Source organism: Aristolochia californica, unplaced genomic scaffold, assembly GCF_029961685.1.
Source record: "Aristolochia californica isolate CCGP_79_NKW_82.1479 unplaced genomic scaffold, dmAriCali1.0.hap1 SCAF_11, whole genome shotgun sequence".
Lineage (NCBI taxonomy): Eukaryota > Viridiplantae > Streptophyta > Magnoliopsida > Piperales > Aristolochiaceae > Aristolochia > Aristolochia californica.
This window is the reverse complement of record NW_027181782.1, coordinates 119,827-147,253: the sequence shown is the minus strand read 5'-3', so window position 1 is coordinate 147,253 and position 27,427 is coordinate 119,827. Positions and strand designations below refer to the sequence as shown.

General features: G+C 39.6%; 1 protein-coding gene and 1 pseudogene across 4 annotated transcripts in view; one reads left to right on the top strand and one right to left on the bottom strand.

Moving 5' to 3' along the window:
• The first annotated feature begins 51 nt into the window (after positions 1 to 51).
• LOC137944445 (homoserine kinase-like) lies at positions 52 to 16,722 on the top strand (annotated as a pseudogene).
• Positions 16,723 to 17,131: 409 nt separating this feature from the next.
• The window catches only part of LOC137943898 (protein MOR1-like), an 81,776-nt gene continuing 71,480 nt past the window's right edge, over positions 17,132 to 27,427 (bottom strand). Inside the window, exons 38-55 of one of the 4 annotated variants that reach the window (XM_068789326.1) lie at positions 24,911 to 25,093; positions 24,650 to 24,761; positions 24,081 to 24,157; positions 23,907 to 23,986; positions 22,161 to 22,226; positions 21,954 to 22,080; positions 20,676 to 20,798; positions 20,508 to 20,585; positions 20,191 to 20,349; positions 19,239 to 19,397; positions 19,051 to 19,148; positions 18,780 to 18,936; positions 18,590 to 18,706; positions 18,339 to 18,434; positions 18,158 to 18,229; positions 17,788 to 18,082; positions 17,374 to 17,674; positions 17,132 to 17,251 (exon numbers count right to left, since the gene is read on the bottom strand). In XM_068789326.1, coding sequence (XP_068645427.1) covers positions 17,215 to 17,251; positions 17,374 to 17,674; positions 17,788 to 18,082; positions 18,158 to 18,229; positions 18,339 to 18,434; positions 18,590 to 18,706; positions 18,780 to 18,936; positions 19,051 to 19,148; positions 19,239 to 19,397; positions 20,191 to 20,349; positions 20,508 to 20,585; positions 20,676 to 20,798; positions 21,954 to 22,080; positions 22,161 to 22,226; positions 23,907 to 23,986; positions 24,081 to 24,157; positions 24,650 to 24,761; positions 24,911 to 25,093 — 2,337 coding nt within the window. In that variant the 3' untranslated portion in view covers positions 17,132 to 17,214. Of the gene's footprint in view, positions 17,675 to 17,787; positions 18,083 to 18,157; positions 18,230 to 18,338; positions 18,435 to 18,589; positions 18,707 to 18,779; positions 18,937 to 19,050; positions 19,149 to 19,238; positions 19,398 to 20,190; positions 20,350 to 20,507; positions 20,586 to 20,675; positions 20,799 to 21,953; positions 22,081 to 22,160; positions 22,227 to 23,906; positions 23,987 to 24,080; positions 24,158 to 24,649; positions 24,762 to 24,910; positions 25,094 to 27,427 lie in introns of all 4 variants that reach the window. The other 3 variants (XM_068789327.1, XM_068789328.1, XM_068789329.1) reach the window with 3 other exon arrangements.

The window sequence follows — 27,427 nt, the reverse complement described above, 5'->3', positions numbered from 1 at the left end:
TTGGAGCGATGACTGAAGGAATTTTCGAGGGCAATCCATACCTCACGGGCGATGGTCAGGCCAACGGCTTTTGCCATGGCCTCCTCGGACATAGATGATAGCAGAAGGCTGAGAAGGCGTTGGTCTGTCGCCTTCCATGCCAGAAATTTTGGATTTGTCGTCTGGGAGGTGGGAGGTTCAAACGAAGGTGGTGGCACAAGAGTGTCGTCCACATGACCCAATAAACCTTGGCTGTCAAGGAGGGGAAGAAATTGACTCTTCTAGAGGAGGTAATTTGACGATGAAAGCTTGATGGTGATCATATGAATCAAGGTATTGAAGGGGAGGAGATCGGAAGAAAAATTTGACGCCATTGAGGATCAGGGGATGTTAATCCAGGTAAAACTCTGATACCATCTAAATAATTCACCACTCTTTCTGGGGTGAGATTTCTCATTAATTTATAACAATTACAGAGATATACACGTGATTACAATTGATATGATTTGTATAGGAAATGAATGATTGGAGCTTAATTGGCTCCTGGAAGGAAGACCCTAAACGGGCAATGACCTGAATTGATCCTCAATCAATTAGCCTTAATTGATTGAGAATCAGTATCTTCAACAGTATCTTCAACAATATTGAATTTGCCAAGGATAGGCAACTCTTTGACGACAGGAAATGGAAAATAGGGAAGAGAAAGTAAGCGCTTGCAGGCTTTATCAGTAGGTGGGATACTTGTCTTTACTCTTCCTACTACTGCCAATACCCAAGTCCTTACCTGTTAGTAGTTTGTAACAGCAAGGAGGATCTTCCCTCGACGTGTAAAGGAGGTCTCTGTATAAAGCTGGATTCCAGATTCGAATCTTTTAGGCTTAGGAGAGACAAGGAGAGAGAGAAGTCCAGAGGACCCCATTATACAGAGGTTGGCCGGCTGACGTGGTTTGAAAATGCCAGTTTTACCTCTAGTTACTCCATTTATCTTGGGGACAATTTGATTTTTTTGAGTGCTAAAAAATAGCCAAAAATATCTCGTTCCAGCTGTGAATCTGAGTATGGTGCTCTAACGCACGCTACAACTGAAATTATTTGGCTTACGCATCTTCGTACCGATCTACATGTTTCACTTCCACAACCACCTCTACTCTTATGTAACAACAAAAGTGCAATCTTCCTCAACTCCAATCCACTATCTCACAAACCTGCCAAACATGTTGAGTTAGATTATCATTTCCTTCGAGAATTGTTGTTGTAGACAAACTTTACATACAGTATGTGATCTCACCTACAAATTGCGGATATTTTCACCAAAAGTATTCTACGCCCTCTTTTTGAATTTTTTCGATCTAAACTTCACGTCTGTTCCAATCCGACAATCAGCTTGCAGGGGGTGTGAACGGCAATGCAACGGAAACCTGCAGACCATGCTTCCGTTCGCTAGAACCGACAGATCACAGATCCGGCATCGACGAATCACCAAGCCAGATTTAGCAAATTTTTGTTTTCAATTTTATGTATAAATATGTGATGTAATCTTGTTTCCAAATCATTGTGAATAAAAAGAGTTTTATTAAAGCTTCACAAAGCATACGTCTCACTGACCTTTAGTGAACCACCCGCACAAAAAAAAAAAAAAAAAATGTTCTCTGGGTGATCATGCTTATTTGATACCTCTATTCTAAAAAACTAAAACATATTTTGTGTTTATTTATATTTAATTTTAAATATTAAATACTTAAAATATTCAATATAAGAAAGTTTAAAAGTTTAAATTATGTATTAAATAATTATAAATTTTAAACAATGATCGCATAACACAATTTTTATATGTAATTAAATATGAACTAAATTAATAATTGGTTAATTTACTAAATAAATACTAACATCAGTAATTGTTTGTTCTCTATACCAACAACTTTTTGGTTCAAATGGTAAATAAATTTGCAATAAAGTATTTCAAAGAAAATAAAAAAATAATAGATCTTTTTTAAGGAGAAAGCCCTGGGTTTAGCGGTCGCAGCACATCCGCTGTCGCCGTTGCTGTAAGTGAGATTTTCGGACGGAAGCTTTCGGAATCTGATCTTATTCTGGCTGGATTGGAATCTGAGGCCAAAGTTGGCGCATGCAGATAATGTTGCCCTTGTTATCGCAGGTGGCTTCCTCCTTATTCGCTCGTACAACCCTTCGGAACTAATCCCTCTCAAGTTTCCCGCTCATAAAAATCTTTTCTTTGTATCGGTATCGACCGTCCACGAAAAAAAAAGCGCGTCGGTTTGCCAACTGAAGTCGGGATGAAAGACCTTGCCTGCAAATTTGTAGTCAGGTAGCAGCACTCGTGAAGGCTGCCATAGAAGGCGACGTCAAGCCTTTAGGATCTGCAATGTTTGCGGATGTGGTTCTGGAGCTTAGGAGGATTGTCTTGATCCCGATATGGAGGCGATCAAGAGGGCGACACTGGAGGCCGGAGCATTTGGGTGTACCACGATAGTGGCTGTGACCGACGACGAGGTAGTTGGCATGGTGATTGGGCGACACTGGAGGCCGGAGCTTTTGGGTGTACCACGATAGTGGCTGTGACCGACGACGAGGTAGTTGGCATGGTGATTGGGGCTCATAAGGTGAAGGCATTTTCGAAGGAAGGGAATTTGAAAGCCGCGGCAACAGTGAGGAAGCTGGATAGACAAGGAGCAAGACCATGTAGTAATGGTTCTGGTTGACGATTTGGGATGTGAGTAATCTATCTTTTAGATGATACGGAGCATCGTAGCCTGAATAATCTGTTTTAAATGATATGTAGGAATCTATTTGTGGTTTTCCCTGCTGTGTTTGGAACAGGTGAGAAAAGAAAAGGAAAGAGAAGAGAGAAGAGAAAAAGAAAAAAAAAAGAAAAGAAAAAAAGTTTATTTTCTCTTGTTTGGATGCCCATGGAAAATGAGAGAGAAATACAGTTTCTCTTGTTTGGATACATGTAGAAAATGAAAAATAAAATAAAATTAGTAATATTCTAAATTTTTGATTTTTAAAATTTTCTCCCAAGTTTCTATTTCTTTTCTTTCATCTATAAATTCCATCTTTTTGTTACTTTCTCTCTTATATTATTTTTTCTCAATGATTCTATGCTGTTGAATAACGAAGAATAACTTTCTCTCCCTTTTTATTTTATTTTTATTTTATTTATGTGGGTTCCAAATAGGCCCTTAGGCTGTGTTTGGAACATAGAAAGCGTAGAGAAAAGAAAAGGAAGAGAAAAGGAAAAGAAAGAGAAAAGAAAAGAAGTTTCTTTTCTCTCATTTGGATGTCCATAGAAAATTAGAGAGAAAATGGAAAAGAATATAGTTATCTTGTTTGGATACACGTGGAAAATGAAAAAAAATAGTAATATTTTAAAATTTTCTTTCAGAGTTCTATTTCTTTTCTTTTCTCCCCAAATTCCATCATTTTGTGAGAGAAAATTTATTAACTAAGAGAGAGAGTAATTTTCTCTCAATGTTTCTCTATTGCCAAACAACAACAAATAACACTCCCATTTTCTTTTCTTTTCTTTTCTGTTTTGTGGGTTCTAAACAGCCCTTGTGCTATGTTTGGAACACATAAAGTGGAGAGAAAAAAAAAGGAAGAGAAAAGAAAGGGAAAAAGAAAAGAAAAAAAATGTTTCTTTTTTCTTGTTTGGATGTCCATGGAAAATGAGAGAGAAAATAGAAGAGAAATATAAATTTTTTTTGTTTGGATACTCGTGGTAAATGTAAAAGAAAAGAAAATTAGCAAAATTTTAAAATTTTCTTGATTAAGATATTCATTCAAGTTCTATTTTTTTTCTCCCCAAATTCCATTATTTTGTGAGAGAAATTTTTTTCAATTAAGAGAGAGTATTATCTCTATTATTTTCTTTTATCTCAATGATTCTCTACTATCAAACAACAAAAAATAACTATCTCCACTTTTCTTTTCTTTTCTATGGATTCCAAACAGGCCCTTAATGTGGATAAAATTTTAGAGAAATTGAGTCTACCTAATGAGTTTCTTTTCTCTGAATATTTTTCCCAATTAAAACACTAGATTCCTACCTTTGTTTACAAAAATTTCTCAAAAAATCTCAATTTGATATGTTTATTGGAAAGCTGAATGAACTACAGGTGTGTTGCTGAATTGCTGATCTTCGTCATGGGTATTTGCAACACTTCCGGTCATTTGGGCTCTCCTAACTAACTATAGCTTATCGGCTATTTCTTTTACTGGTTTTGAAAAGTCTTGGGATCTTTACCTTCTTCAGGAACTCTAACAAACCGATCTATGATCTGTACCCTTTCTTTTCCCCACTCCAGCTCTTTGCATTTTGCTCTTTTAGACACCTATGCAAGTCATTTTTACTTCTCAGAGCTAACTATACATTCTTTATTTTCTTTTATAGATTTTTTAGTGACCAATGTTCTATAATCAATGAAACAAGTGTAACTACTCCTAAGTACCATCATGAACGGATTTGAGAGGGACTCAATCAATATGTGGGAATAATATACAAGGAAATGCAGCCAAAGATGATTTTTATCGTTCCAGAACTAGAGCTAAAGGGTCCATGTAACTCCTTTAAGCATCTAGTCACCTATAGAAGCAAGAACAACTGACAAATTATATCAAACTGAGATTTCAAATTTCTGCTAGTGAAGTTTCTGCTGCTTTTCGAACCTTTGATGATTTATCCCAAGTCATAAGCGATTTTTTTTTAATAATGAAACCGAATCCGATGGCGAAAGGACTCTCCAGCAGAAGTAGCAACATCACAGCACGCACGCGAAGCCTACTCCTCAAGATGCTGGTTGGCAAACAATGGTCAGCCGAACATCGTGAAGAAGAATCCGGTTGGCCGCGACTCAGCAATCCGGTGACACTGTTCGAATCCTCTCTTGATTGAGGACAAAGCGCTCCATTGTCACAATACCTATCTCGACGGCCGGTTCGTTCCTTTTTTGGCTTGACAAGGTCCTTTCGGACAAAGCTGGCCATAGTTTTGGATGCATTATGCGAATCCTCTTGATCGATGATCGCTCTAATCTGCCCATTGATCTACACCAAGAAAAGTTTTTCCTCTGGCAAAATCAACTAGTAAGTGGCCTACAAAAACTCAAAATCATCTCAGGCGCATATGCCTTCTGGATACAATTGGAGTTCAACGACATGGAAACCCTTCCCCCCATGATCCCCAACTCGCAAGGTCCCCAACCCAAAAGCCCACGCCTGGACCGTGCCTTGGCTCGCTCTGAGTTGACTAGGGTTCGAGCCCACCAGTCCCCTTGACCTTGCTTTGGCTTGTGTTGAGTTGGATCGGGTTCTCTCCCATCAAAGTCCCCTTGACCCGACAATAACTCAGGCCGAGTTCATCCACACTCTTGTCACATGTCAAATTTTAAATTTCAAACCACTCTCCTCTGTACCCTCGACTGGCCGGCCGGCCCCCTTCGAGTTTGACATCCCCCACTACCCAATCCGACTTCCATCTGAATTAAGGACACCTGGATCTACCCCAGGAGGTCATCGCATCTCGGGATTGCGCTCTGCAGATCTCCTAGCCAAATCCTCCCTGGAAATCACAGAAATCAAAGCTTCCGGCCTTATCTTCTGGAGGCTTCCCTCACTTTGGATAAGACCCCTCCGACACTGATTGATACTTCCGAGCCGCCTGCCCCACAACCCCCCAAAATATCTCCCCTAAGATGACACCTGGCAGCCCCCTGTCCTTCTACCTACCACCTTTTCACCCAGCCTCTCCCGTCTTTTCCACACCTCAGTCAGTCAGTCGCCTGGAAAATCTGCGAAAATCAACTCCCCGTTGCTTTATGTCAGACCTTGGGGGAAGGTCTAAGTGACCGAGGCAGCCTTTCGTTAGGTTACCTAGATTTTGACCAGGTAATTGATGACTGACTGCTCGACATGGACCCACATCTCTTGTGGAATCTCGAGGCACCGGACCTGTCATTCCAAACTCCTCTTCCCAATATTTGGCTCCCGCTCCAATTTCCATCCATTAATCAAACACCCACCATTATATCTACCCACACCCCCTCCATTTTGTGTCCCACCCTGCTCGCCATCATGAAGCCAAACGCAAACCTCCAAGCCGAACTCTTTGATGTCGATTCCTCCAATCAGCCAACATCCACCACGATCAAATACTTGTACGTCCGTCAGCGAAATCAATCCTGGGCCCGAAAAAGTGCCCCGACTGAGTCTTGTGAATCCACCTATCTCCTCGTCGACTCTCAACCCACCCCTGTCCCCTAGTGTGCGCTCCTGACAATTCATTGCGTCCCTCCAACCTGAACGCCACAACTACCCTCCTCACGAGTGGGACAAGATGATGGAACTAGCCGCAACCTTCGGCAAATACTAGAACGGCCAACTGTGCTTCGAAGATGAGTCTACACCATTCTCCCTGGTCCCCTTGATATGATCATCCTTTCTTGGAATATTAGGGGAATCGGGTCGTACTCTAAACGTGCTAGTTAAAGCTTTCCTTTTTGAATGTAAACTGTCTATTGTAATTTTCCTAGAAACCAAACTGCAATCCCTTGATAATTCTGTTATTTGTGATCTTTGGTACTCCTTGGACCCGAAATGGGCTGCTGTGGATGTCGTTGGCCATGCCTGTGGTATCCTCATTATTTGGAACCGTAATACTATTGAAGCCATTCTCATTGCCCCGACCACAAACTCCATTGGTATACATTTTCGGGATAGGTCCTTGGGTTATTCTTGGGCTCTCACGGGCAACTACGGCCCTACTCATCATCAAAATCACGATAATTTATGGGAAGAACTTCTACACTTTATCCAACTCTGGAATCTACCCCGGCTCCTAGCTAGGGATTTCAATGCCACTCCCTTGTGATGTGAAAAATCCCCTCCATCCAAAAAAATTACCTCCACCATGCAGGCTTTCGCTGACCTCATCAGGTGCCTCGAACTTTTGGAAATCCCTCTATCTGGTAAAGAGTTCACCTGGTCCAACGGGTAGTCTCCCCCGATTCTCCAAACTAGATAAAACCTTGCTAACCCTGATTGGCTCCACCTATACGGGAATACCTTTAGGCAAGTCCTCAACCGCGCCTACTCGGACCACTGTTGGATTCAAATAAACACTCACCCCCTGTCCTGGGGCCTCTCCCTTCCGTTTTGAGAACTCTTGGCTTCCTGTCAGTTGTTTTGTTACTAATCTCGTCTGCTAGTAGCAAGAAATCCCAAATAATCCCAACCTTGGTTGGTCTCTCCTGTTAAAGTTTAAAGCTTTGAAAACTATGATCCACAATTGGTCTTGCAACCGCCATGTTGCTGCTGCTCACTGGAAAGACTTTGTTCGCAGCCGGATTTGGTAGCTCGATCTTCTGGAGGAACAAAGGTTACTTTCTTCCCTTGAGTTAATTCTTCAAAATCAATTGACTCTTGATTTTCATGACTTAATGCGCAATAAAACCATTCATTGGAAGTAGTAGGCCAGATTCCGTTGGCTGACTGATGGTGATGGAAATACCAAGTTTTTTCCTTGCCATTGCCTCGGCAAGAAGGAGAACTAACCATATCACCTCCCTAAGCAGTGGAGAGATCACGAATAGTCTCTCTATCTCTAATGCTCTTGTTAAGTATTTATAAGATCTTTATACTGATGAGACTTTCAACAGGCCTGTTCTTCATCAGTTCCAGTATCACTGCATTGCCAGCCTGGATGCTGATTGGCTGGAACTTCCATTTGCCTCCACTAAAATCGACTTGGCTGCTCTCGGGATGCCGAAGGATCATGCCTCGGGGCCTGATGATTTCAACGGGGAGTTCTTTCGGCATCATTGGGAGATCATCCATAATGTTGTCTATGATTTCGTCAACAACTTCCATATGAGTGGAATCACGCATCAAGCCATTGGCGCTTCCTTCATTGCCTTGATTCCGAAGAAGACCAACACGGTGCACCTTCAGAACTTCAGTCCAATTAGTCTCACCACCAGGTCATACAAGATTATCGATCATATTCTTGCCAATCATCTCCTTGCAATCCTCCTGCAAGTCATCAACCATGTCAAAGTGCCTTCATCAAAGGCCGCAACATCCTAGATTCGGCAATGGCAGCTCATGAGCTCATGAATTCCTTCAAGTGAGCCAACCTCCCCAGAATCATCATTAAGCTTGATTTCGAAAAGGCGTTTGACGGTGTTAATTGGAAGCTGCTCGACCACCTCTTTGGCTAAATGGGATTCGGTACTTGCTGGCGCTTGGATGCACAATTGCATTTTTAATGCTTCCTTCTCCCTCCTGCTCAACAGAAAATCTTGTGGGCACTTCAGCACATCACAAGGGATCAGACAAGGTGACCCATTATCCCCCATTTTCTTCACCCTCATTGCCAAATACCTTTCTACCATGGTTCGACATGCTAAAGACTCTGGTTGGATTAAAACCATCTTTGCTGACCCCAACCAAGATATTGCCATTCTCCAATATGTGGATGACACTATCCTCTTTGGTGAAGGCTCGGTGGATCAAGTAACCCACATAAAAAGCTTTACTCAATCTCTTCGAGCTCTCCTCCGGGCAAAAAGTGAGTTGGGCTAAGTCCTCCATCATTGGGTTCAACATTGACCAGAATGTCTTGGCTGCAATGGCCGATTTTCTAGGATGTAAAATTGCTGATCTCCCTTGTACCTATCTTGGCCTTCCGTTGACTTATGACATCCTCCTAAAAACAGTTGGCACGTTGTGATTGAGCGATTGGAGGGGTGTTTGGCCACCTGGCGGGGTAAATTTCTCTCCAAGGCTGGTAAACTCACCCTCATAAAATCATGCCTCCATGGTATCACTAGCTATTTCCTATCCTTTTTTCACTACCTTGCCTTCGTCAGAAACCGGTTAGGTCTCAAAAGGAGATTTCTCTGGGGTGGGCCCAATGGAGAAAGAAAATACCACCTCATAAAGTGGGCTGACGTGTGCCAACCACTGCATCTCGGTGGGTTCGGTGGGTTTGGTATAAAAGACATTGCAAAGACCAACTTTGCCTACCTCATCAAATGGATTTGGCGATTCAACTTTTCAATGAATCTGATCAGGAGAACCCTAGTTGCTGCCATGGTTAACAAGATGGATGGTTGGTGGACCGAAGGTGGTTGCCGCTATCTCCTGTCACCTATCTGGAGGAAAATCTCCCTCTTGCTACCCACTTTCTCTATGGCGGTCAAGTGCTATACGGGGAAAGGGCGTCTTACTAAATTCTGGTCTGATTGGTGGTTGGGGGACAAACCTCTGGACAAATGTTTCGGCCCCATCTCGAGCCTTTCCAGACTCTAAAATGCTCCCATTACAGACTTATGATCTAATTCTGGAGGATGGAACCTCAATATCTATATAGCCCTCACGTACTTTGAAGCTTTATTAGCCTCCAACCTCCTCTTGCCTTGCAAACGTTAAAATTCGGGACCACATTCCGGACACCCTTATTTGGACCCTCTGTCAATGACTCATTCACTATGGCTTTTTCTTACGATCTTCTTCATGGCCTCAACACCTCTCAGCCTCGCCACCCTGCAGCCCTAGCCTGGACTTTGCTTGTTCTTCTTCGAGCCAATTTTTTTACTTGGTGTGCATGCAGAAACAAAATCCTCACTTCCGACACCCTCATTAGGCGGGAAACTCATGTGCCGGATCCATGCCCACTCTGTCGTAGCTCTCCTGAATCCACCATGCATGTCCTCCTCCATTGCCAATTTGCTCAAGCCATATGGGCCAACCTCAATAGAATTGGAATGCAATTATGTGTTCCCCACAATCTGCCATCTATGATCCACTCCATCACCAACTCTCGTCTCCCGAAGCTTGGAAAAATGCTCATCTCCAGTTGCGTGAGTCACATCCCTTGGACTCTCTGGAAAGAGAGAAATAGTTGGAAATTCTAGTTCAAAGCTTCTCCAATTGAGGTGCTTGCTGAGAACATCGCTGGCTAGGTCTCTGCTTGACTCCTGACGAAGAAGGAATTCTTCCACCTCAGCAATTTTGATATCTGGGGGAACTAGCGCCTGATTACTGCCCCTTCTTGCTCCCTGAATATGACAATGTGGTCTCTTCCCTTCATGGTCACTTCAAGTTGAACATCGATGGTAGTGTCTTTGGCTTCCGTAGGCCCACTAGTTTTGGTGGGGTAATCCACGACGAAAATAACTGCCTCCTCTACTCCTTTGCTGGCCCTTTGGGTATCTATGATTCCACAACCGCTGAGCTTGCGGGGTTGCTTCAAGGCCTTGTAATCTTTTGGGATCGTCTCTCTAGGCCCCTTATCATCGAAGGAGACTCCAAGGTTGTCATTGATTAGTGTGCTAAGCGAATCCGCCCCCCTTGGCGGCATTGGGATATTTTTTTTTGAAATCTGTAATATATCTTCTTACCTAAATTGTTATTGGACCCACACCCCCAGATCCCCCAATCACTACCTTGCTAAAAGGGGTTCATCCTTCCAAAGCCTTGTTGTGGAGGATGGCCCATCGTTCTAGGTTTTCTCTTTCCTCTTGTTTTCGAATAAATATTCACACATTTCATAAAAAAAGGATAAATTTGAAAAACATGTGATTTGGTGAAAAAATAGAAGAGGGAAAAGAGTTCTGGAAGAGGAGCAACTTTGCTGCCTTGGAATCCGAGCTAGAAAGAGCCGTCCAACTTCTTTATAATAAGGGTTTAAGTGAAAATTTACAAAAAGACAAAAGTACCCCTTAATACTCAAATAATTACATATCTCCTAAAATATATGTCTAAATTAAATGAAATTTAACTAGAGGTAAAATAAGACATTCTCTATCTATTAGCCATACTATAAGAGAAAAATATAGGAAATAACCAAAATACCTCTGGACTTGTATTTTAACACTCCTTAAGTTGGAGAGTAGATATCAAACAATCCTAACTTGTCACTAATGGATGCATGTTTACGTCTTCCCAAATGCTAGGTAAATATATCTCTCATGTGTTTTGAAGACTTTACATTAGGAGTTACTATGTTCCCAAATGCTAGGTAAATATATCTCCCAAGTGGTTTGAAGACTTTACATTAGGATTTACCATGTTCCCCTGCATAACTGCATCTCTAGTAAAGAGGCATTCAACCTCTATATGTTTCATTCTCTTATGAAATATAGGGTTGTTGATAATAAAAATGGCGGCCTGGTTATCACAATTCATAACCATAGGGTCAGGTCACGTAAAACAAACTCAAGAAACACAAACTTACTAACTGTATGAGTCTTTTGCCAGAAAGAGATATCTCTTCCAATAAAGTCAGCGAAGCTTCTCATGGAGGATGTGATACGCCTTGCTGGTGGTGATTTCTCATTGCAGAAATGAATGGAATTAAAGTCGCTCGCCAATTGGAAAGGAAGCGGTCAATTCTGGACAAGAGTAAGGATTTCCTCCCAAAATAGGTGTCTGTCCTGGTATCCAATGGGATTGTTGATCCCCAACAGATCCCAAACTTTGCCAGAAAGTTTGTCACAGACTTTTAGGCCTATAGAAAAGTCAAGAACCCCAATGTTGTCAGCGTTCCAAACCATCAAGACTCCACCTGAGTGGGCAGCGGCGTTCAGAGCATGCCATTCCAAACTGCAGGAGGGCCATTGATCATGGACGGTAGAATCTTTGAGGTTCTGCATCTTGGTTTCCTTGAGAAGGGCAATAGAGGCCTTTGAAGAGGAGAAGATGTGACGGACAAAAACCCTTTTCCTCGTGAAGTTAATTCCTTAGATGTTCCACGACACGATAATCATTTCTGTTTGTTTTGTTGCACTCTAGAGGGGCCATTGTCTCCAGGAAGATTGTCTGAGTAGACGACTCCCATTAGCTTGGCCAACTTTATCATTCGTTGCCTTGTTTCTTCGTCGTAATTATTTTTCTCAGATTACAATGCAGCGATCAGATTGTATGACCGATAACCTGGTGGAGGGAAGATTAATCTTCCAGTGGTAGGAACTGCAGTGTAATGATTTTGTCCACTTGACTCCCCTTGCAGTAGCTGCATCAGTTGGATCTTCCGACGTCTCTAGTAGGTAGCAAGAAGAGGCGGCGAGAGAGTTGGATGGGTTAAGTGATCTCAGTTGTGGCTTTTTTTGGGAGAAACCAACCTCATAGGATTTCAAACAAAAGTAGTGATAATAATCACTAAGAAGGATAACGCCTGTCAATCAAAAGACGGCGATAAAAACCCACTTAAGGGTACTCATAAAAAAGTCTCAGTGGACTTAAAACACCCATATGTATATAAAAAGAAAAACTAACTGAGGCAATGCACAAGAAGTTGGCCCAAAGGGATTTGGGAGAGTAAAGAAAGGATAGTATGAGAAAGGTAACTGATAAAAAGGGGAATGTAACGAAGGAAAATTAACCATATCGATAGTAAGAAAGAGACTGTAAAGATAGAAAAATAACTTAACAAATTTGACCAAGTATGACCTCAAGATAATTTCATGAGGGTGAGCAAATTTTTTCGGAGTTGACGATGTAGATGATATACAACCAAGCAACAAAACACAAGACTTGAAAACAACATTGATTATGGAAACTCCGATAATTGCAAAACTTAAAACTTACAAGTTTCTGTTTCCAAATTGATCAGTCCATATGAGGGAAGTTTATAATCAATGAATTCCTATCTGGAATACTTTCCATATTCTTCAGAATCAAAACAAAAACTTTGCAATGATAGACTTTCTTGAATTAGCAGTACTTTCCTAAATTAGACTTTCCAAAGATGAAATTTTTGGGATCAAAGAGCCTTAAAAAAAAAGATAATATTGAAGTTAGATCCAAACTCTCTAATTAGTAGACAAATTTGGCTAAAAAACTTGGATTTTAGGAGAAAAGGAAATTCAATTCACGTCAATGCCCGCAGAGATAATAGGAGACAAAATAGGAAAAAAAAGAGATTTTTGGTAGAACTGACCTTTGGTACTTTTGATATCAATATCAGCCAAAATATAGTTCAAAATCACAAACGGTTTGTTGCTAAAAAAGCTAGACTCGAAGAACTTAAATTTGATACCTAATTTGACACACAAAAATTCGTTCTTGAATCTTTTATGACCCCTTAATTCTCTTCGTTTTGTTGCTTGACCAATGCCAATATCTCCTTAAATATAAATCAGATTGACGTGGATTTTTTTTTTTCTAAAACAAGAATTCAATACATTTCATCTAAGCATAAATAATAATCATAAAATATCTTCATTCAAGATAAAGAATCTAATAGATTTTGGACTTTGTAATCTGGCAAAACTGAGTACTCTTTCTTCTTTGGCCAACATTACCATTTACTCTTTCAAGATCGATATCTCCCTCTAGAAAATTCAGATTGAGAATTGGTTGAATAGGTAAGAAAATAAACTGACAAATATTTCTTGTGATATATAATTCTCCATATAAAGTCTCCTTCTTGATGACATAAACGGCTCGAAAGTTGAAGTTTTTTGTTGCTGGTCGAACCTCTCTTGCAGTCTGACCTTTGTTGCTTAAAATATTGATTTCTCTTTGTAGAAAATTCTGATTGCCAAATTTCGTTTTGTGTTGGAAAATAGTCTCGAGTATGTTTCCATCAATATATAATTTACAATATGAAAACCTCAGTATAGAGGTGTGATTGCCAAGAAAACAACGGGTACTGGGACAAAACAAAAATAAAAAAGATAGAATACGAACCTAAACTATTAGAGATGATAGATCAGAAAGGATCACATTAACTCTATGGGTTAACCAAGTCAACTCACAAAACCTGCCCTTAGACCATGTTGAATTTTTGGAAAAGAGAAAAACTTCACTAACTTTTTGCAATATGAGTGTAGGAAAGTAGTAGAGTCCAATTATAATTAAACTACCCTTGTCCCAATTACACCTATAGTCTAACACTTAAAGATAAGTCCTAACATAATTAAATAACTGAACATAAATAAAAGACTATTATAACTAAAACACTTTTTAATTGAAACTCTTCTGTGAGACCTCATTCCATAATGATTCTGTCTCCGTAAGACTTCTTATTGTGAGAGTCATGTAAGATTCTTCCATATCTGCTCTTCAACAAAGATAAAACAAAGCGCCAAATGCACTCGCAATTTTGCAGAAAACAAGATGTTGCCATAGTTCTGCAGGAAGTCCCCATACATGAATCCATTGGCTGAGAGAACCCGTGGGGGGTGATGGTAACCATTCTTTGATACTGGTGATGCTGATGCGGTTGTAGGGGAGAAGTAAGGGCCAAGGATTTTTCTCCTGCAGAGTTGAGGTGAACAAGCCACTGGGAAGGCTCCAGGAAGGAGATATGAGGGGTGCGGTAGAGCTATGTGGTAAGCTAGTCGAGATCATTGATCTGTTGCACTGGGGTTAGCAGTTATAATCGGGGAGAATGGAAGTTCAGCTCATCCGAAGTGGGTGGGGGGTTGTGTGCCAGGATAGCAAGTGGGGAGAAGAGGGAATTGAGCGGTCCGTGATGGCGGGAGCTTGGAGAGCAGCGCTGTCGGTGAGAGCTTCCGCAAGTAGGTGAGGAAGTGTTCCTAGGTGAGTCAAGAGGTAGAGCGCTCTAGTATGAAGAGACGGGCCACAATATTGTTCCCATGACATTGAACAATCTTGCATTCACGTTGGCCTCTAAAGTTTGTAGTTGAGAGGTAAAATTGGAAACAACCTGTCCAAAGCTCCTTGGTGCATCTTCGAGATTCAAACGCAATAGTCACCAGTTTGAACTGAGTGGCAAAAGCTTGCGTCACAGCAATGGGGATGAAGATGAAAGAACATTTGTTTCCATTCTTGACGGTGATACGAATGATGGCCTCGGAGGACTGCTCAAAAGTCACCAAGGTGAGGGAGGTGTTTCCATAGTTAAAACGAAAACCATTGCGGTCCTTGTCTTGTTGCTGTTTTCCTTGCATTGTCATCCATTCACCATTTCTGTCGCAGTTTTCTTCATTTGTCCTCTGAGCATCATCACGTCAAGTCCCCGCTTCCTTCTCAACGGAGCCAACCTGTCTGATGTCATCTGAGAATCGGTGGCCAGGCACAGAGTTGCCAATGAGAGTCGTCCTCTCCAGATTGTCTTGCCGACGACTTGGCAGTGTCGCCGGCCGCCTTTGATCATTGGGAAAATCCGGATCAGCAGGGCTGAGAACTCCATCAGAAACCTTAATGGCTCTTATCCTTCTCTTCTCTTGTCTCATTGGCCTCTAAGACTCAGCTGAAGCAGAAGCTAGGGCCCTCCTTGCAGCGGGCAGGCTGTATGACATCTCTTTTTTGGATCCACTAGTTACTTTGTGAATGTTATTGTCTGGATGTTCAAGACGCTTGAATCTCCATCTAGGCTAAGTTACATTCTTGACAAGATTTCAGAATTTTCCTCAAGGCGAGTCGGTCCCATATCCCAAGATTAGCCAATTCACTGGCAAACCAGCTTGCGAAAGGTCTTTAGGATGTCCTTTCAGATTGGGGGCTCCATCCCTTCGTAATTTTAGGAGACGATTACTGTTTACCTTGAATTTTGTTAATTCCTTGTTATTTTAGATGCTAATCTGCATCCCTTCATAAAAGCATCTCATCATTTTCAGAAAAGAAAATGTTCTTATTCTGCAAGCAGGACTTTCATACTAAATTTTTGGTACTCAACAGGTTTTTGTTCTCTTTTTTCCAAATTTATCATTACCATTACGTGACTTACAAAGCATATAATCATAACAGAGTCATTTTTGTGGTAATCGAGGTTCTTATTTTTATTCTATTTTCACCATTCAAAAACAGGATTCTTTGTTTTTGATTGTTTGGTGGATGCATGAGGTACATTGTGCAATTAGAAATCATCCAATTGCTACACATCAGTCATGTGGATAATAGCTATGGGTTTGGGGAATTTTGTTCACTTATATCCTTCATTTGTGTGTTTTCTTATGCCACTTATTATCTGCCAAAAGTTTGTCCAAATTATATGGCCTTTGTGTTACTTGGCTGTCTCATTATCAGTACCATTAGCAGTTGTCTTCAAATTAGCTTAGATAGATCAACTGATAATAAATATGCAAAATGAATGGCTAAAGTAGTCATTTGTACTTGTGTTTTTTATTATTGTTCTACTTTTACTTGTTTATTTTAATATTGTGCTTGTACTCGTTTGACATTCTCAGACGGTAGAAGGTGAATCTCACTGATCTTGTTCGATCATCGGATTCATGTTATTCCTGTTTCTTCAGGAGACTGAATTGGCACAAGAGTAGCCACTTTACTAGCATTCGGGATATAAAGTAGTAATCAAGTTTGTGAATGTGAAAAAAAATCCAGTCACTTTTCAACGGAAATTCTGCATAGGCAATCTAAATCATCCTGACTGAAGTTCTGACAGCTGCTTCCAAAACTAGTGTGCTGATATGATGAAAATGTGGTGACAAAACTTCTCAGCTACACCTCTCAAGCTCATATTCTATCAGGCCAAATGTCTTTCCATGCTGATACATGACCGTCAACTTCTGTTTATAGCTTGACACTTTTAGACTTTAATGTCTGTCAATTTGATTTATAAATTTTTGTAATCAATCTAGCAACAGTGCTATTAGTTATTGTAGCTCTAACGAATTTAGCAAGCCTGTGTAGTGTCTTAGTTTTATCCAATGAGAGGAGGCTTCCACAAAGTCGATGCTGCAGGAAATAATACTGATGATAATGGAAATTATTCCCTTGCTTTGACAAGGCGCTATACTCTGGATGTTTTGGAACTCATTTAATATATCAAATATTTATGTGATTGATTATTTCCTTAAATAGGAATGGCACGACAATATTATCATAAAATGGCTACCATATTTTCAGATGATGATCTGGCATGTCATTGTCTTGTTAATTTTTTGATAAATTGGGAAATTTGGGTAACCAGGGTCTATTTTCTATTCCCGTCTTCGATTCGTGCATAGTACTAGCCTGCTGTTCTATTTGCTTCTTCTCCCTGTTTGAACATACAGGCACTAAAAACGCACTAAAAATGCAGAACATACAGGCTGTTGTGAAGTACTTCTATGATACAAGTCTCCATGTATTGGATGATGCAACAATGATACAATTGAACCTTAGACCTCAACCTTTCACTCAGAGACAGCGGCCTATAATTAAGTAGAATCAATACCTTGCTATTCATTTATACATTTGCATACAAGAATTTGTTTTTTTTTTTTACTATAGACCACGCCAATAATCTCACGGTATGTATAGCACAAAAGAACTCCCCGCTGACCTGAACAAAATCAAATAGGGGGACCAATAATAAATCACACACAAATCACTATCTACATTCTGCTAAAGTTCCGATTTTACAATAATTATATTAGCACAAGTGCTGATGATGGAGAAGCTTACAATGGTTCAATGGATCCACTCTTTAGCCTCTCCATCCGTGCTTGCAGCCCTGATAGGGCTTTCTCATCCATAGGAAGAATGGCTGTCTGCACTGAATGGTGCTCTATACCAGAATTATCCGTTCCATGTGGGGCAATCTGACTCGCTATTCCATGTGATAGGGGCTGCAGCATGCTGCCATTTCCATTTCCAAATGCTACAGAACGATTTCCTCCATCAGTATTCCCAGCAGCTGCTGCTGCCTGAATGCTTTTCATGCGTTCCCTAATTGCATCCAATGTACCCGTAGTCACTGCAGTAGCTGTACAACATGTCAGACAAGAGTCACCAAATAGTAGTCACAGCAGTAGCTGTACAACATGTCAGACAAGAGTCACCAAATAAATAAATAATCAGAGAGAGAGAGAGAGAGACCAGAAGGAAATCGATCATTCCGATCCTCCCCCATATGATGCTGTCTCATATCTGAATGATAAAAGATAGAACCCTTCCTGGTGGCAACAGGAGGGCCTCCGCTGCTATCATCATCAGGGAACACAGGCTGCATGCTGTTTGAATTTATACTATCGGGCTTTGGACTAATAACAGATTTTGTATGCACAGGTGATAGTGGCGCATATTTTGGAGAAGAAAGAATTGATGCCACAGGAGGAGGAGTTGGCATTGGCAGGCTTGAAGGTGTTCTCCCTGCAGCCGCGTTCTTCTCCATCTGCACTCAGCAAAGGTCAAACAGAGACATTCTTGCGCATGAGAGAGAGAGAGAGAGAGAGATAATGGCTTTTACCTGTGCCAGTCCTTCTCTTATATATGTCCTAAACGCTTCGCTAGCATTCTGGAGCTGAGCAAATATATCTACCTGCAAATGACACCAAATGAGTAGCAATCATGAGCTAAGGTACTCACCATCACAATCGTTAGCTATTTCTCCGTCAGGTTAAAATGAAAGAAATGCATATGTATTTTACCTTGGGATACAGCTGGGTAATGCGGTAGAGCTCATACAAACCAATTGTGCATGTCTGTTTGTCACCAATTTTCTTGAAGACAGCAGCAAGTTCTTGCTGTATAATGTCAAATTTCACATTCCATAAGGAAGTTAGAGAATTACACTAACAATATTGGCAAGCATTGATACAACATAGTATGAAAAAAATAATAGAGTAACAGCAAAAAGACCTAGAAAATATTAAATAAGCAAGCAATGATGACTCGTTACCTTCAGTTGTGCATCTGCAGAATTTGTACCAGTCGATGGACTATTCGAAGCAGAATCACCCCAGTGAGTTTGACCAACTGGGCCAGAAGGAGTTAGCATTCTGGCCGCTGCAAGTGTCTGCTAGAAAAAGTATAATGAAAATGATGGACATATAATTAATCCTCTCTTCTCAAATCAAGCAAAAGTGTACCTGGAGATTAAGGTCAATATAAGCTAGAATGATAGGTTGAGGCTCCATGTCTATAGGAACCATTGAAAGGTGACCTTTTATAGCTGTCCCACGAAGCTTAACAAGTTCATGTAAAACAGTTTTAACCATGCGCAAGGGTTTGTCATCTGCTCCAGCTCTGGTCAGTGGATCAAGGCATAAATTACATAATGTTTTCACAGTAATCATGCATGACAAAAAAAGCCAACAACCTGAAAATGCAAAAACTAAATAACATAATGTAAAAAAATACCTTCTCCGAATTTCTTCCATTCCTAGTTCTTGTAAGTACACGTGAATACTTTGAAGGATACGGTCAAGGTCAACATCAAATAATGTACTCTGAAGAACCTGCAGATTTTTTTTTTTTAAATAGGTAAAAATAACACAAGCAAAAAATGTACAACACAAGAACTGTGATGCCACAAAGAATACACCTACTTTAGTCAGCTTGATGAGACATTTTACAACAAGATCTGAGAACTTCTGGTTTCTTGCCGCTAAGTTCTCATTTGATGTCGGTGATGGCCACCTTGAAGGGTCTAGTGGTTGTAAAAGATTTATCAGCACCACAAAAGATGATGTGCGTTCTGCATTATCCTGTCACATATACATACCAATTAGGATAACTCAAAATGCTTATCAGTTTTCTAATATGTAAGCAAGTAGTCCACTACTATGGGGAAATGTTCACAGGTTTTGATTTTCTAGATTTGTAGAGGTTTTGCTTTTTGATGAATGTTTTATGAAATGTTGAAGTAATCAAAGAAAATTCAACCTTTCCTTAAAGAACAAGTAATCATCAGTTTTGTATATTGACTGATAAATCAATCAGTGGAATATTAGACTTCTGGGTTTAAGGCATAGTTCCTTTCTTTTCCTTTTAATTGCACGTCAAAGGTTAAAAGTCTAGGCAACTTCGGATTCATCCAACTTGATGAGAAGAAGTAAAAGATAAAGAAAGTTGAAAGAATATACAAACATCAAAACATAAATAAAGTAAAAATCAGAAATACATTCGTTTCATAGTAAAACAAAAAGTCCACAAAAAGTGGCAAGCATGACCCAGCAAGTTTTATGAACATATTTTTATGCTTGTTAACTTAATTCAAAACTCACTCAATAGCCTTGGTCTTCAGCAGCCACTTAATTTTCCGACCACACCAATTTTATCCCAGTTTTAGTGGCAAACACATTTGCTAATTCTAGAACTACTGATATGGTCTATGGCAGAGGAAAAAGGGTTCTATTCAGTAAAGGAACATACAACACAAGGATCCAAATGAGGGTAAATTTCAGAATAAAAAGAAAAAGAAAACAGAAGAGGTTGACTACAACAGATGCTGGCCAGTTTCATTTTTCCTCATGTAAGCCATCCAGAGCAAGAACTAACCAAAATCTTAAGCATCAGAACATTAAGCGCTTTCAACAGTTGACTGCCATCATCCATCTGTGGGACCCTCTCATCCAAAAGCCAAAGGAGAAGCTCAGTGATGAGACTGTCAAGGGTGCTTTCTTTCACAGTATGAGCAAGTTTCTTTAACTGAAATGTCTGAAGCAAAGCAAACCTTAAATACATTTTTAGAAAAAAAGACCACTAAAAGATAAGAATGAATTTCTGAAACTAATTCTCAGAAAAGTTACCAGAAACAAACTTTATTCTCTCAGAAACACCTGAAATAGATATTACACAATGAATGAGAACATTACCTGCATTAGAGTGTTAAGAACATATTTACAAGATCGTGATGATGCTCCAGCAAGACTGAAATCAAAGGTCTTCGCCACCTGTTGAAGTAGGATAACTTTTTAGTGGGAAAAGTGGTTTAGGAAAAACAATACTCTTAACTATGACACGAGACTTAGAAGATTGATCACCTTGCTTGCAAGACAAGCTACCAGTTTATCAGCGTCCTTGACAAGGTCATCCATTGCGGTGCTTTCTGGATCATTGGTAGCTTGTGCCAGCTCATGGCAAACCACTTTCATGCCTTCAACCGACTGCATTTGAGCACTCAGTGAATCCAATCCTTTGAAAGTATTTAGATCAAAATGCAAGAAAAAAATAATAACGAGCTACCTTCACTAAGATTACATCAATTAATCATTCAACTCTCAAGGGTAAGACTAGTTAGGAGCCAGTAAAACCTTATGACCCAATGTTAGAAACTAAGCAATAAAAGCAATTGAAGCAAGAAAGAGAATGGGACTTGAACAACTCAGAAGTAAAACAAAGAGAGGTCCCAAAGGAAAATAACAACAAAAGGAAATACAAAAGAACATAAGTATTTTCTTGAAGTGAAGGAACTATGGCATAGAGTTTAAATTGAAAGAAAAATTAATAAGAAACAAAACATACATTACAAGGAAAACAGAACCACCCAACACATATCAGTGTAAAACTAGTATGTACCACAACTTGAAGCAAGAGATACAATTTTGGAAAAAACAACACCCACCCTTTTTTCTTTTTCTTTTTTTTCATTTTCAAAAGACTCGCACCTTATACAGTCAGGATTTTCAAATGTATAGACACAAGCACAAACATGTTCATTAGACACCATCACAGAAAGATTTCACAAGCTGTTCAAGTCACATAGTAACTGATGAGAATTCCAGAAATAAAAACTTAAGGAAAGCTAATCAGGTCAGGGATTCATTTTTTCCAGTTGTAGGAAGTACATTCCAAAAAAAAATAAAAATCCCCAGGCATCATAATTCACACTTAAAAGTGGAAACAAGAAGATCATTCCTTTTTTGTCTGACAAAAGATGATAATGTTACGATGAGAGGAAGACACTACCAAAGTGATCACTTAAATCAACAGTGAGCAGAAAACCAAAAGAAATGCTTTATTACCTCATAGTAGCATCCAAGAAGTCAATTCAGTATTTGATACAAAAGATTTTCAACAGTACTATGAAAAGAAAAAGTCATAAAGCTTGCACTATAAGTGATAATACAATAAAAAGAAGAAAGATTTAGCCTGAGGTCCCGGGTTCTAGTCTCACAGGGGAAATGAAGTGTAGCATGCGTATATAATCAACATTCAGAAAGAAAAAAAATAACAAAAAAACAGAGTTATAGAATGGCAAAAAAAAGAGTAAATTACAGAAAAAAAAAGGAGAGAAGATCCAAGTGCCACAGGTACAAAACCTGTTCAGGGGAGCCCATCACGATAATATCTAGAGCTTCATTCCAGTCTGTTGGACCATTTGCAGAGGCTAGTGTGCGAGGCATCAGATGTCTATCCATGTGAGGCTCAAAATGTCCACTGCTCTCCCTGATGATTATCAGCAATAGCATCATGCTCATTATTTAACACATGATTCCTAGAGGACATCTGTAGTGTCTAAAAAGTACCTCGTCAAAACAGGAACTGGCAAAGAACTTAACATCACCTCTCCACTTTGCTCTGCCACATCTAAACTGTAAATAAAAACAATGAGAAAAAGAGTAGGACGAGGAAAATAAACCTTGGAAATCAATGCCAGATTCCAAGTTAACAGTAATATCTAAGTTCCATCAAAAGAATCCCACATGACAAAGAAACAAGTTGACTGAACATAAATTCTGTCCAGGGGAATAAGAAGGTTTCCAAATGACAGGCCAAAAGCAAGATATATTTCTAAACAAACAGTAACACCACTCAAGACAATTCTGTAAAAGCTACAAAATATCAGCAACAAAATCACTTTAATAATGGTGAATCAGAAGTTTTATGCTCAAGGAACCCATTCATACTACCAACAATTTGATCATGAAAATGATTTCAAATGTTTGATTTTCGGGTATCAAACCTGGCTATAAAAGATCAAATGAGAATGTGAAGGAAGTTCATTGCTAGCACCATCAATTTTCAGCCACAAAAAGTAAAATTAAAAATTAAAGAAATTGAAGACACAGTTATCTGAAGTAACTAAATAAAAACTTTGCATTTCATTTAAAATTGGCCTTTACTTAAGACCTGCCCTAAAATTGTACAAATTGTACGAATACAGGAGTGTTAAGTTTAACTGGGCACTCTTCTCTAGAATTGTACAAATAAGATCCAATAGTCCAAGAAATATTATAAGTTGTATTCAAAAGATTGCTGTATCCTGCTCAAATAGCATACTTCATGTAGAAAGATGATAATACAAGTTGAGGGGTCCAGATAAGATTAGACTGACAACCCTCTTATTTTCTTTTTTCTTCCTTTTTCTCTGTTCGACTTTTCATCCTCATCATACATCTTTGGTTTCACTCAAAACTTCTCATTACTATGAAGAACACATGACTTTCATACAGACATCCATCATGCCATTCTAACAAAGAATTAAGTGCTTCATAGGTAATTGGATTGACTCGGAGATATTCTTCCCCATAAAAGCCACTGTAAACAATTATCCTAGCAAGACACCTGGTCTCAGCCTTCCAGAAAGTTCCATCTACAGCTTGGTTAGCTCAAATTCAAACTGATAGTATCATGAGCATCTGTAGCAAGTTCCATTGTGTTTTTTGGCTATAAAAAATGCTCTCGCAACACAGAAGACTCCCCTGCACTCGGATTTCCCATGAGAAGTTCTAGATTATTCCTAGGATTTCTGCCTTACAATGAAAGACACAAACCAAAGGGCCTTTGTCTAGTGCCCAAAAATCTGAGTTCAACTCTTTCCTACCAGTTGTTTTTCAATCCAGGCCCACTCCACATGGAATAAGTCTCTCTATGCGGTATATCATCTATTACACCCATCTCATCATCAAAACGTTTATCATTATGCCAATCACTTAATCACAGACATACAGCCGTACTTTTCAGTTTCTCTAATAAAAATTGCCCTTTTGAAATATTTCCGAAAAGTGCAATTTATAGAATGCAAACTCTACATTTTTTTTATAGAAAAAGATGAGAGATTCATAAAGAAGAAAATATAATACATACCACTAAGGAAAATGAATGCATTCTCTACTGATAACCATCATTTTAGGATGTATAAAATGATTCTAACTCAATAACAGGAAAAACTAGTTAAAAAAGGCTTAGACCAAATGAAGAAAAACTATTCTGGAGTCAGCATATCATAATAAAAAGAACAAGCAATTCTTTAAGAGTAAAAATCAACGCACCCATTGTCTCTCACTGAACGCCTTGAAGCTGCCCTCGCTTCCCCCGGTTTTCCTTCCTTCCGTTTGTCCATCTCTCTAGCCTAGAGAAAAGTCATATATGGCCCCATATGCATATAGCATAAAGATAACAAATTTGTTCAGAAAAGAAATTATAAGATTAGTAATGTCACCAACCTTCCACTTGAATCTGTCATCAAGCATACTCTTCTGGGCATCTGATAGCTTCCCAACATATTTCCAAACATCATCACCTGTTTCCATAGAAAAATCAAAACATAATGCAACCAAGCATTGAAAGTCCACAATTATTCACCCTTACAAGTACAACAAACGAAGTGTTACACTCATAAGCGAAAAGAAACCATTTTTCTGTTTTGAATAGCAGAGGAACTCAAAATTGCATTGCAAAAAGCGAGGTACAGCGTAAAACTATAATTATAGAAAAAACTAAACTAGCTAAGTACAACCATTGTTATAAAAACCAATCTAAAGAAACTAGAAAGAACACAAGATGAAGAAGGCCGTAGTTGGAATACAAGCAACAATCATTTTCTCTCTCCATTCACTATGTGTAAAGGCATCAGAAGAGAACGATAACTGAAGCATAAGGGGAAAACATAAGACAGCTTTCACTCACAAGACGGTCTAAATGAAAAGTACATTCAATAAGAGGAAAGGTGCTCCGCATAACAAGGTGCTGAACTTTAACACCTTTCTCACTAGAGCATGAGGCCCTAACATACCAAGGTTCTTGTAAGCAGTAGCCATGGTATTTAAAGCTGCTTTTCTAATTTCTCCATCCCGTTCTGATGTCAATCCCGCAACAAGTTGCAAGGACTTGAGCTGTCCACTTATCTGTTAAAAAAAATAATAAAGAAAAATAGGAACAATACAAGGGTAAAAACCTGCCAAATATGAAACCTATAGCTATAATAATTATACTCAACAACAATACAGAAGATAATCAACAGATTTGCCAAATCCATAAACAACACAAAACATACCTCAGTTCCATGGTGATCCATTAAAAATCCAACATGATCCACACACTCTATCCGAGTCCGATTGTTTTTCGATCGAAGTCCCTCCAACATGTATGGGAATAGTTTAGCTGCGGAATAAATGCTAGTAATTTGCTTTGTTAGTTCCCGCATCTTTTCCCTCACTTTCTCAATGTTATGTCCAGACTACAACCACACAAGCACATGTCCATATAAGAAATTAGTAGCTAGATAGTTGCATATAAGCCCAAGACCCTCAAAACTAATAAAAAAAATACTGCAAAAAAATGTTACACGGATATCATCCAGCTTCACATTATAGAATGCTTCCCAGTTACCAGCAAGAATCACCTTGGACACAGATGGATGAATTGGATGAGGGACAAAAACCATACACTGAAACTCGTGTAAGTGATTTAAACATGCTTCAAACTGTATTTCTATGACTACATGATATCACTACTAGAAGCAATGATGAAGAAGATATGAGATAACAATCACAACCAACTAAAACAGCAAAGATTTTGAAAACATGCAGATGAAAAGATAATCGAACAAACAGAGTATAAGTTATGTAATATCATTTCCTTCGATTTCCGAATCCCCAAACCACCCATCTGTTTTGGCAAGCAAACCTCTTCCCATTTGACCAAATGGTATTTAAAGGCATCACTTGATCCTCTCCAAAGAAATCTTCATTTTAACTTATCCATGTCTTTGCATATGGAGGCAGGACGAGGCATAAAAGATATAACATAATTCGGAATGCCTGCAATAGAAGACTTTAGGAGAGTAAATCTTCCAGCTCTCGATCTTTTCCATCACAGGGCTCCACAGACTTTGGTTTATGCGATCATTGAAGAGAGGAAGGCCAAGGTAAGTGGACGGGCTGCTAGATGCTTTACATCCAAAGAGATTTACCATCTCATCAAGAAGATTGGAACTAACATTGAAACCCATGAGGGAAGTTTTTCCCCAATTAACTTTTTGCTCTGAGGCTAGTTCAAATAGTCCCAAGACTGCTTCCATCCTTCTGGTGCCATCCATGTTACCGATCCCAAAAATGATAGTATCATTGTAGAATGAGGACATTAAAAGCCTACTGGTGGATAGTAGGAGGTAGCCACCTAAGAATCACAGCCAAGTAAAACATTGAGGAGAGAAATTCCGCTATAATATTGAAGAGAAGCGGAGAGAGCTGGTCTCCCTGCCTGATACCCCTGGAACCTTTGAAATACCCGCAGACCGAGCCATTGAGAATGAGAGAAAATGAGGCCGAGCCCACGCAACTCCTGATCCAAAACCTCCATTTTGCACCAAAGCCCATTTTCTCCATTAATTCATCAAGGAGTACCCAATTAACACAATTGAAAGCCTTTTCTAGGTCAAGCTTGAGGGCGATTCTTGGATCCTTGCTACGATTGAAATAGTCGATAAGCTCATGAGCTGCCATAGTAGAGTCGAAGATTTCTCTCCCCTTCAGGCAAGCGCCTTGCCCACGGTGGATGACGATCAAGAGCATGGCCTTTAGCCGATGCGCCAGAATTCTTGTAATGATCTTATATGCACTTGTTACTAGGCTGATAGACCGGAAGTCTTCTGGTTTCTCAACATTGGTCTTCTTCAGGATCAAGGTAATGAAAGATGCGCTGATGCTGCGAAAAGTGATACCATTCATGAGAAAAACATGAATCATATCAGAGATGTCCTCCTTGAGCCTTGGCCAAAACCTTTTTAGAAAATTTCCATTGAAACCATTTGGGCCTGGAGCCCTATCACATTCCATACCAAGTACAGCCCTCTCAATTTCTTCAGCTGAGAAAGGGGACTCTAATAGGGAAGTTGCTGCATGGGAGAACAAGGAGAAATATATGTGCTGAACTTTTGGCCTAATTGTACATTCCTCTGAATATAGATTTGAGAAAAACTGAATCAACACATTAGTGATTAAGGTCCGACATGACGTTACCTCATTATCAATACATAATGAGGTAATTCAGTTGCATCTCCTTCTTGCCGATGCGACGGCATGGAAAAACTTTGTGTTGGCATCACCTTCTTTCAGCCATTTAAATCTGGCTCTTTGCTTCCATCGAATTTTCTCTTGATGCAGTATAGTATTGAGTTCAGAATTCAGAGAATTTGGGGAAGAGAACTCGGCAGGAGATAAATACACCTGCCCATTGACATTGCCAAAAAGCTGCAACCAATCAGGGCAGGCCAATAAGTGGTCCAGTTTTGAAGGAATTGGTTGTTGCCGGCTGTTTGACCAGGGTATAGTTCTTTCGAGAGAGATATCTCGTCAAGACAGCAACCACTAATGAAATTCGAGAACCCTCACATTGAAGAAGATATGGAATTTGCCGGAGGCTTCTTCTCATTACAGAATAGGAAAGCGTTAAAATCCCCCGCAAATAGCCAGGGGAATCTCCACAACTGATAGAGCTCAAAGAGCTCTTCCCAAAAAATCCTTCTCTCCCTATATCTTGTAGGCCATAAACTCCCTCCCCCCCCCACACA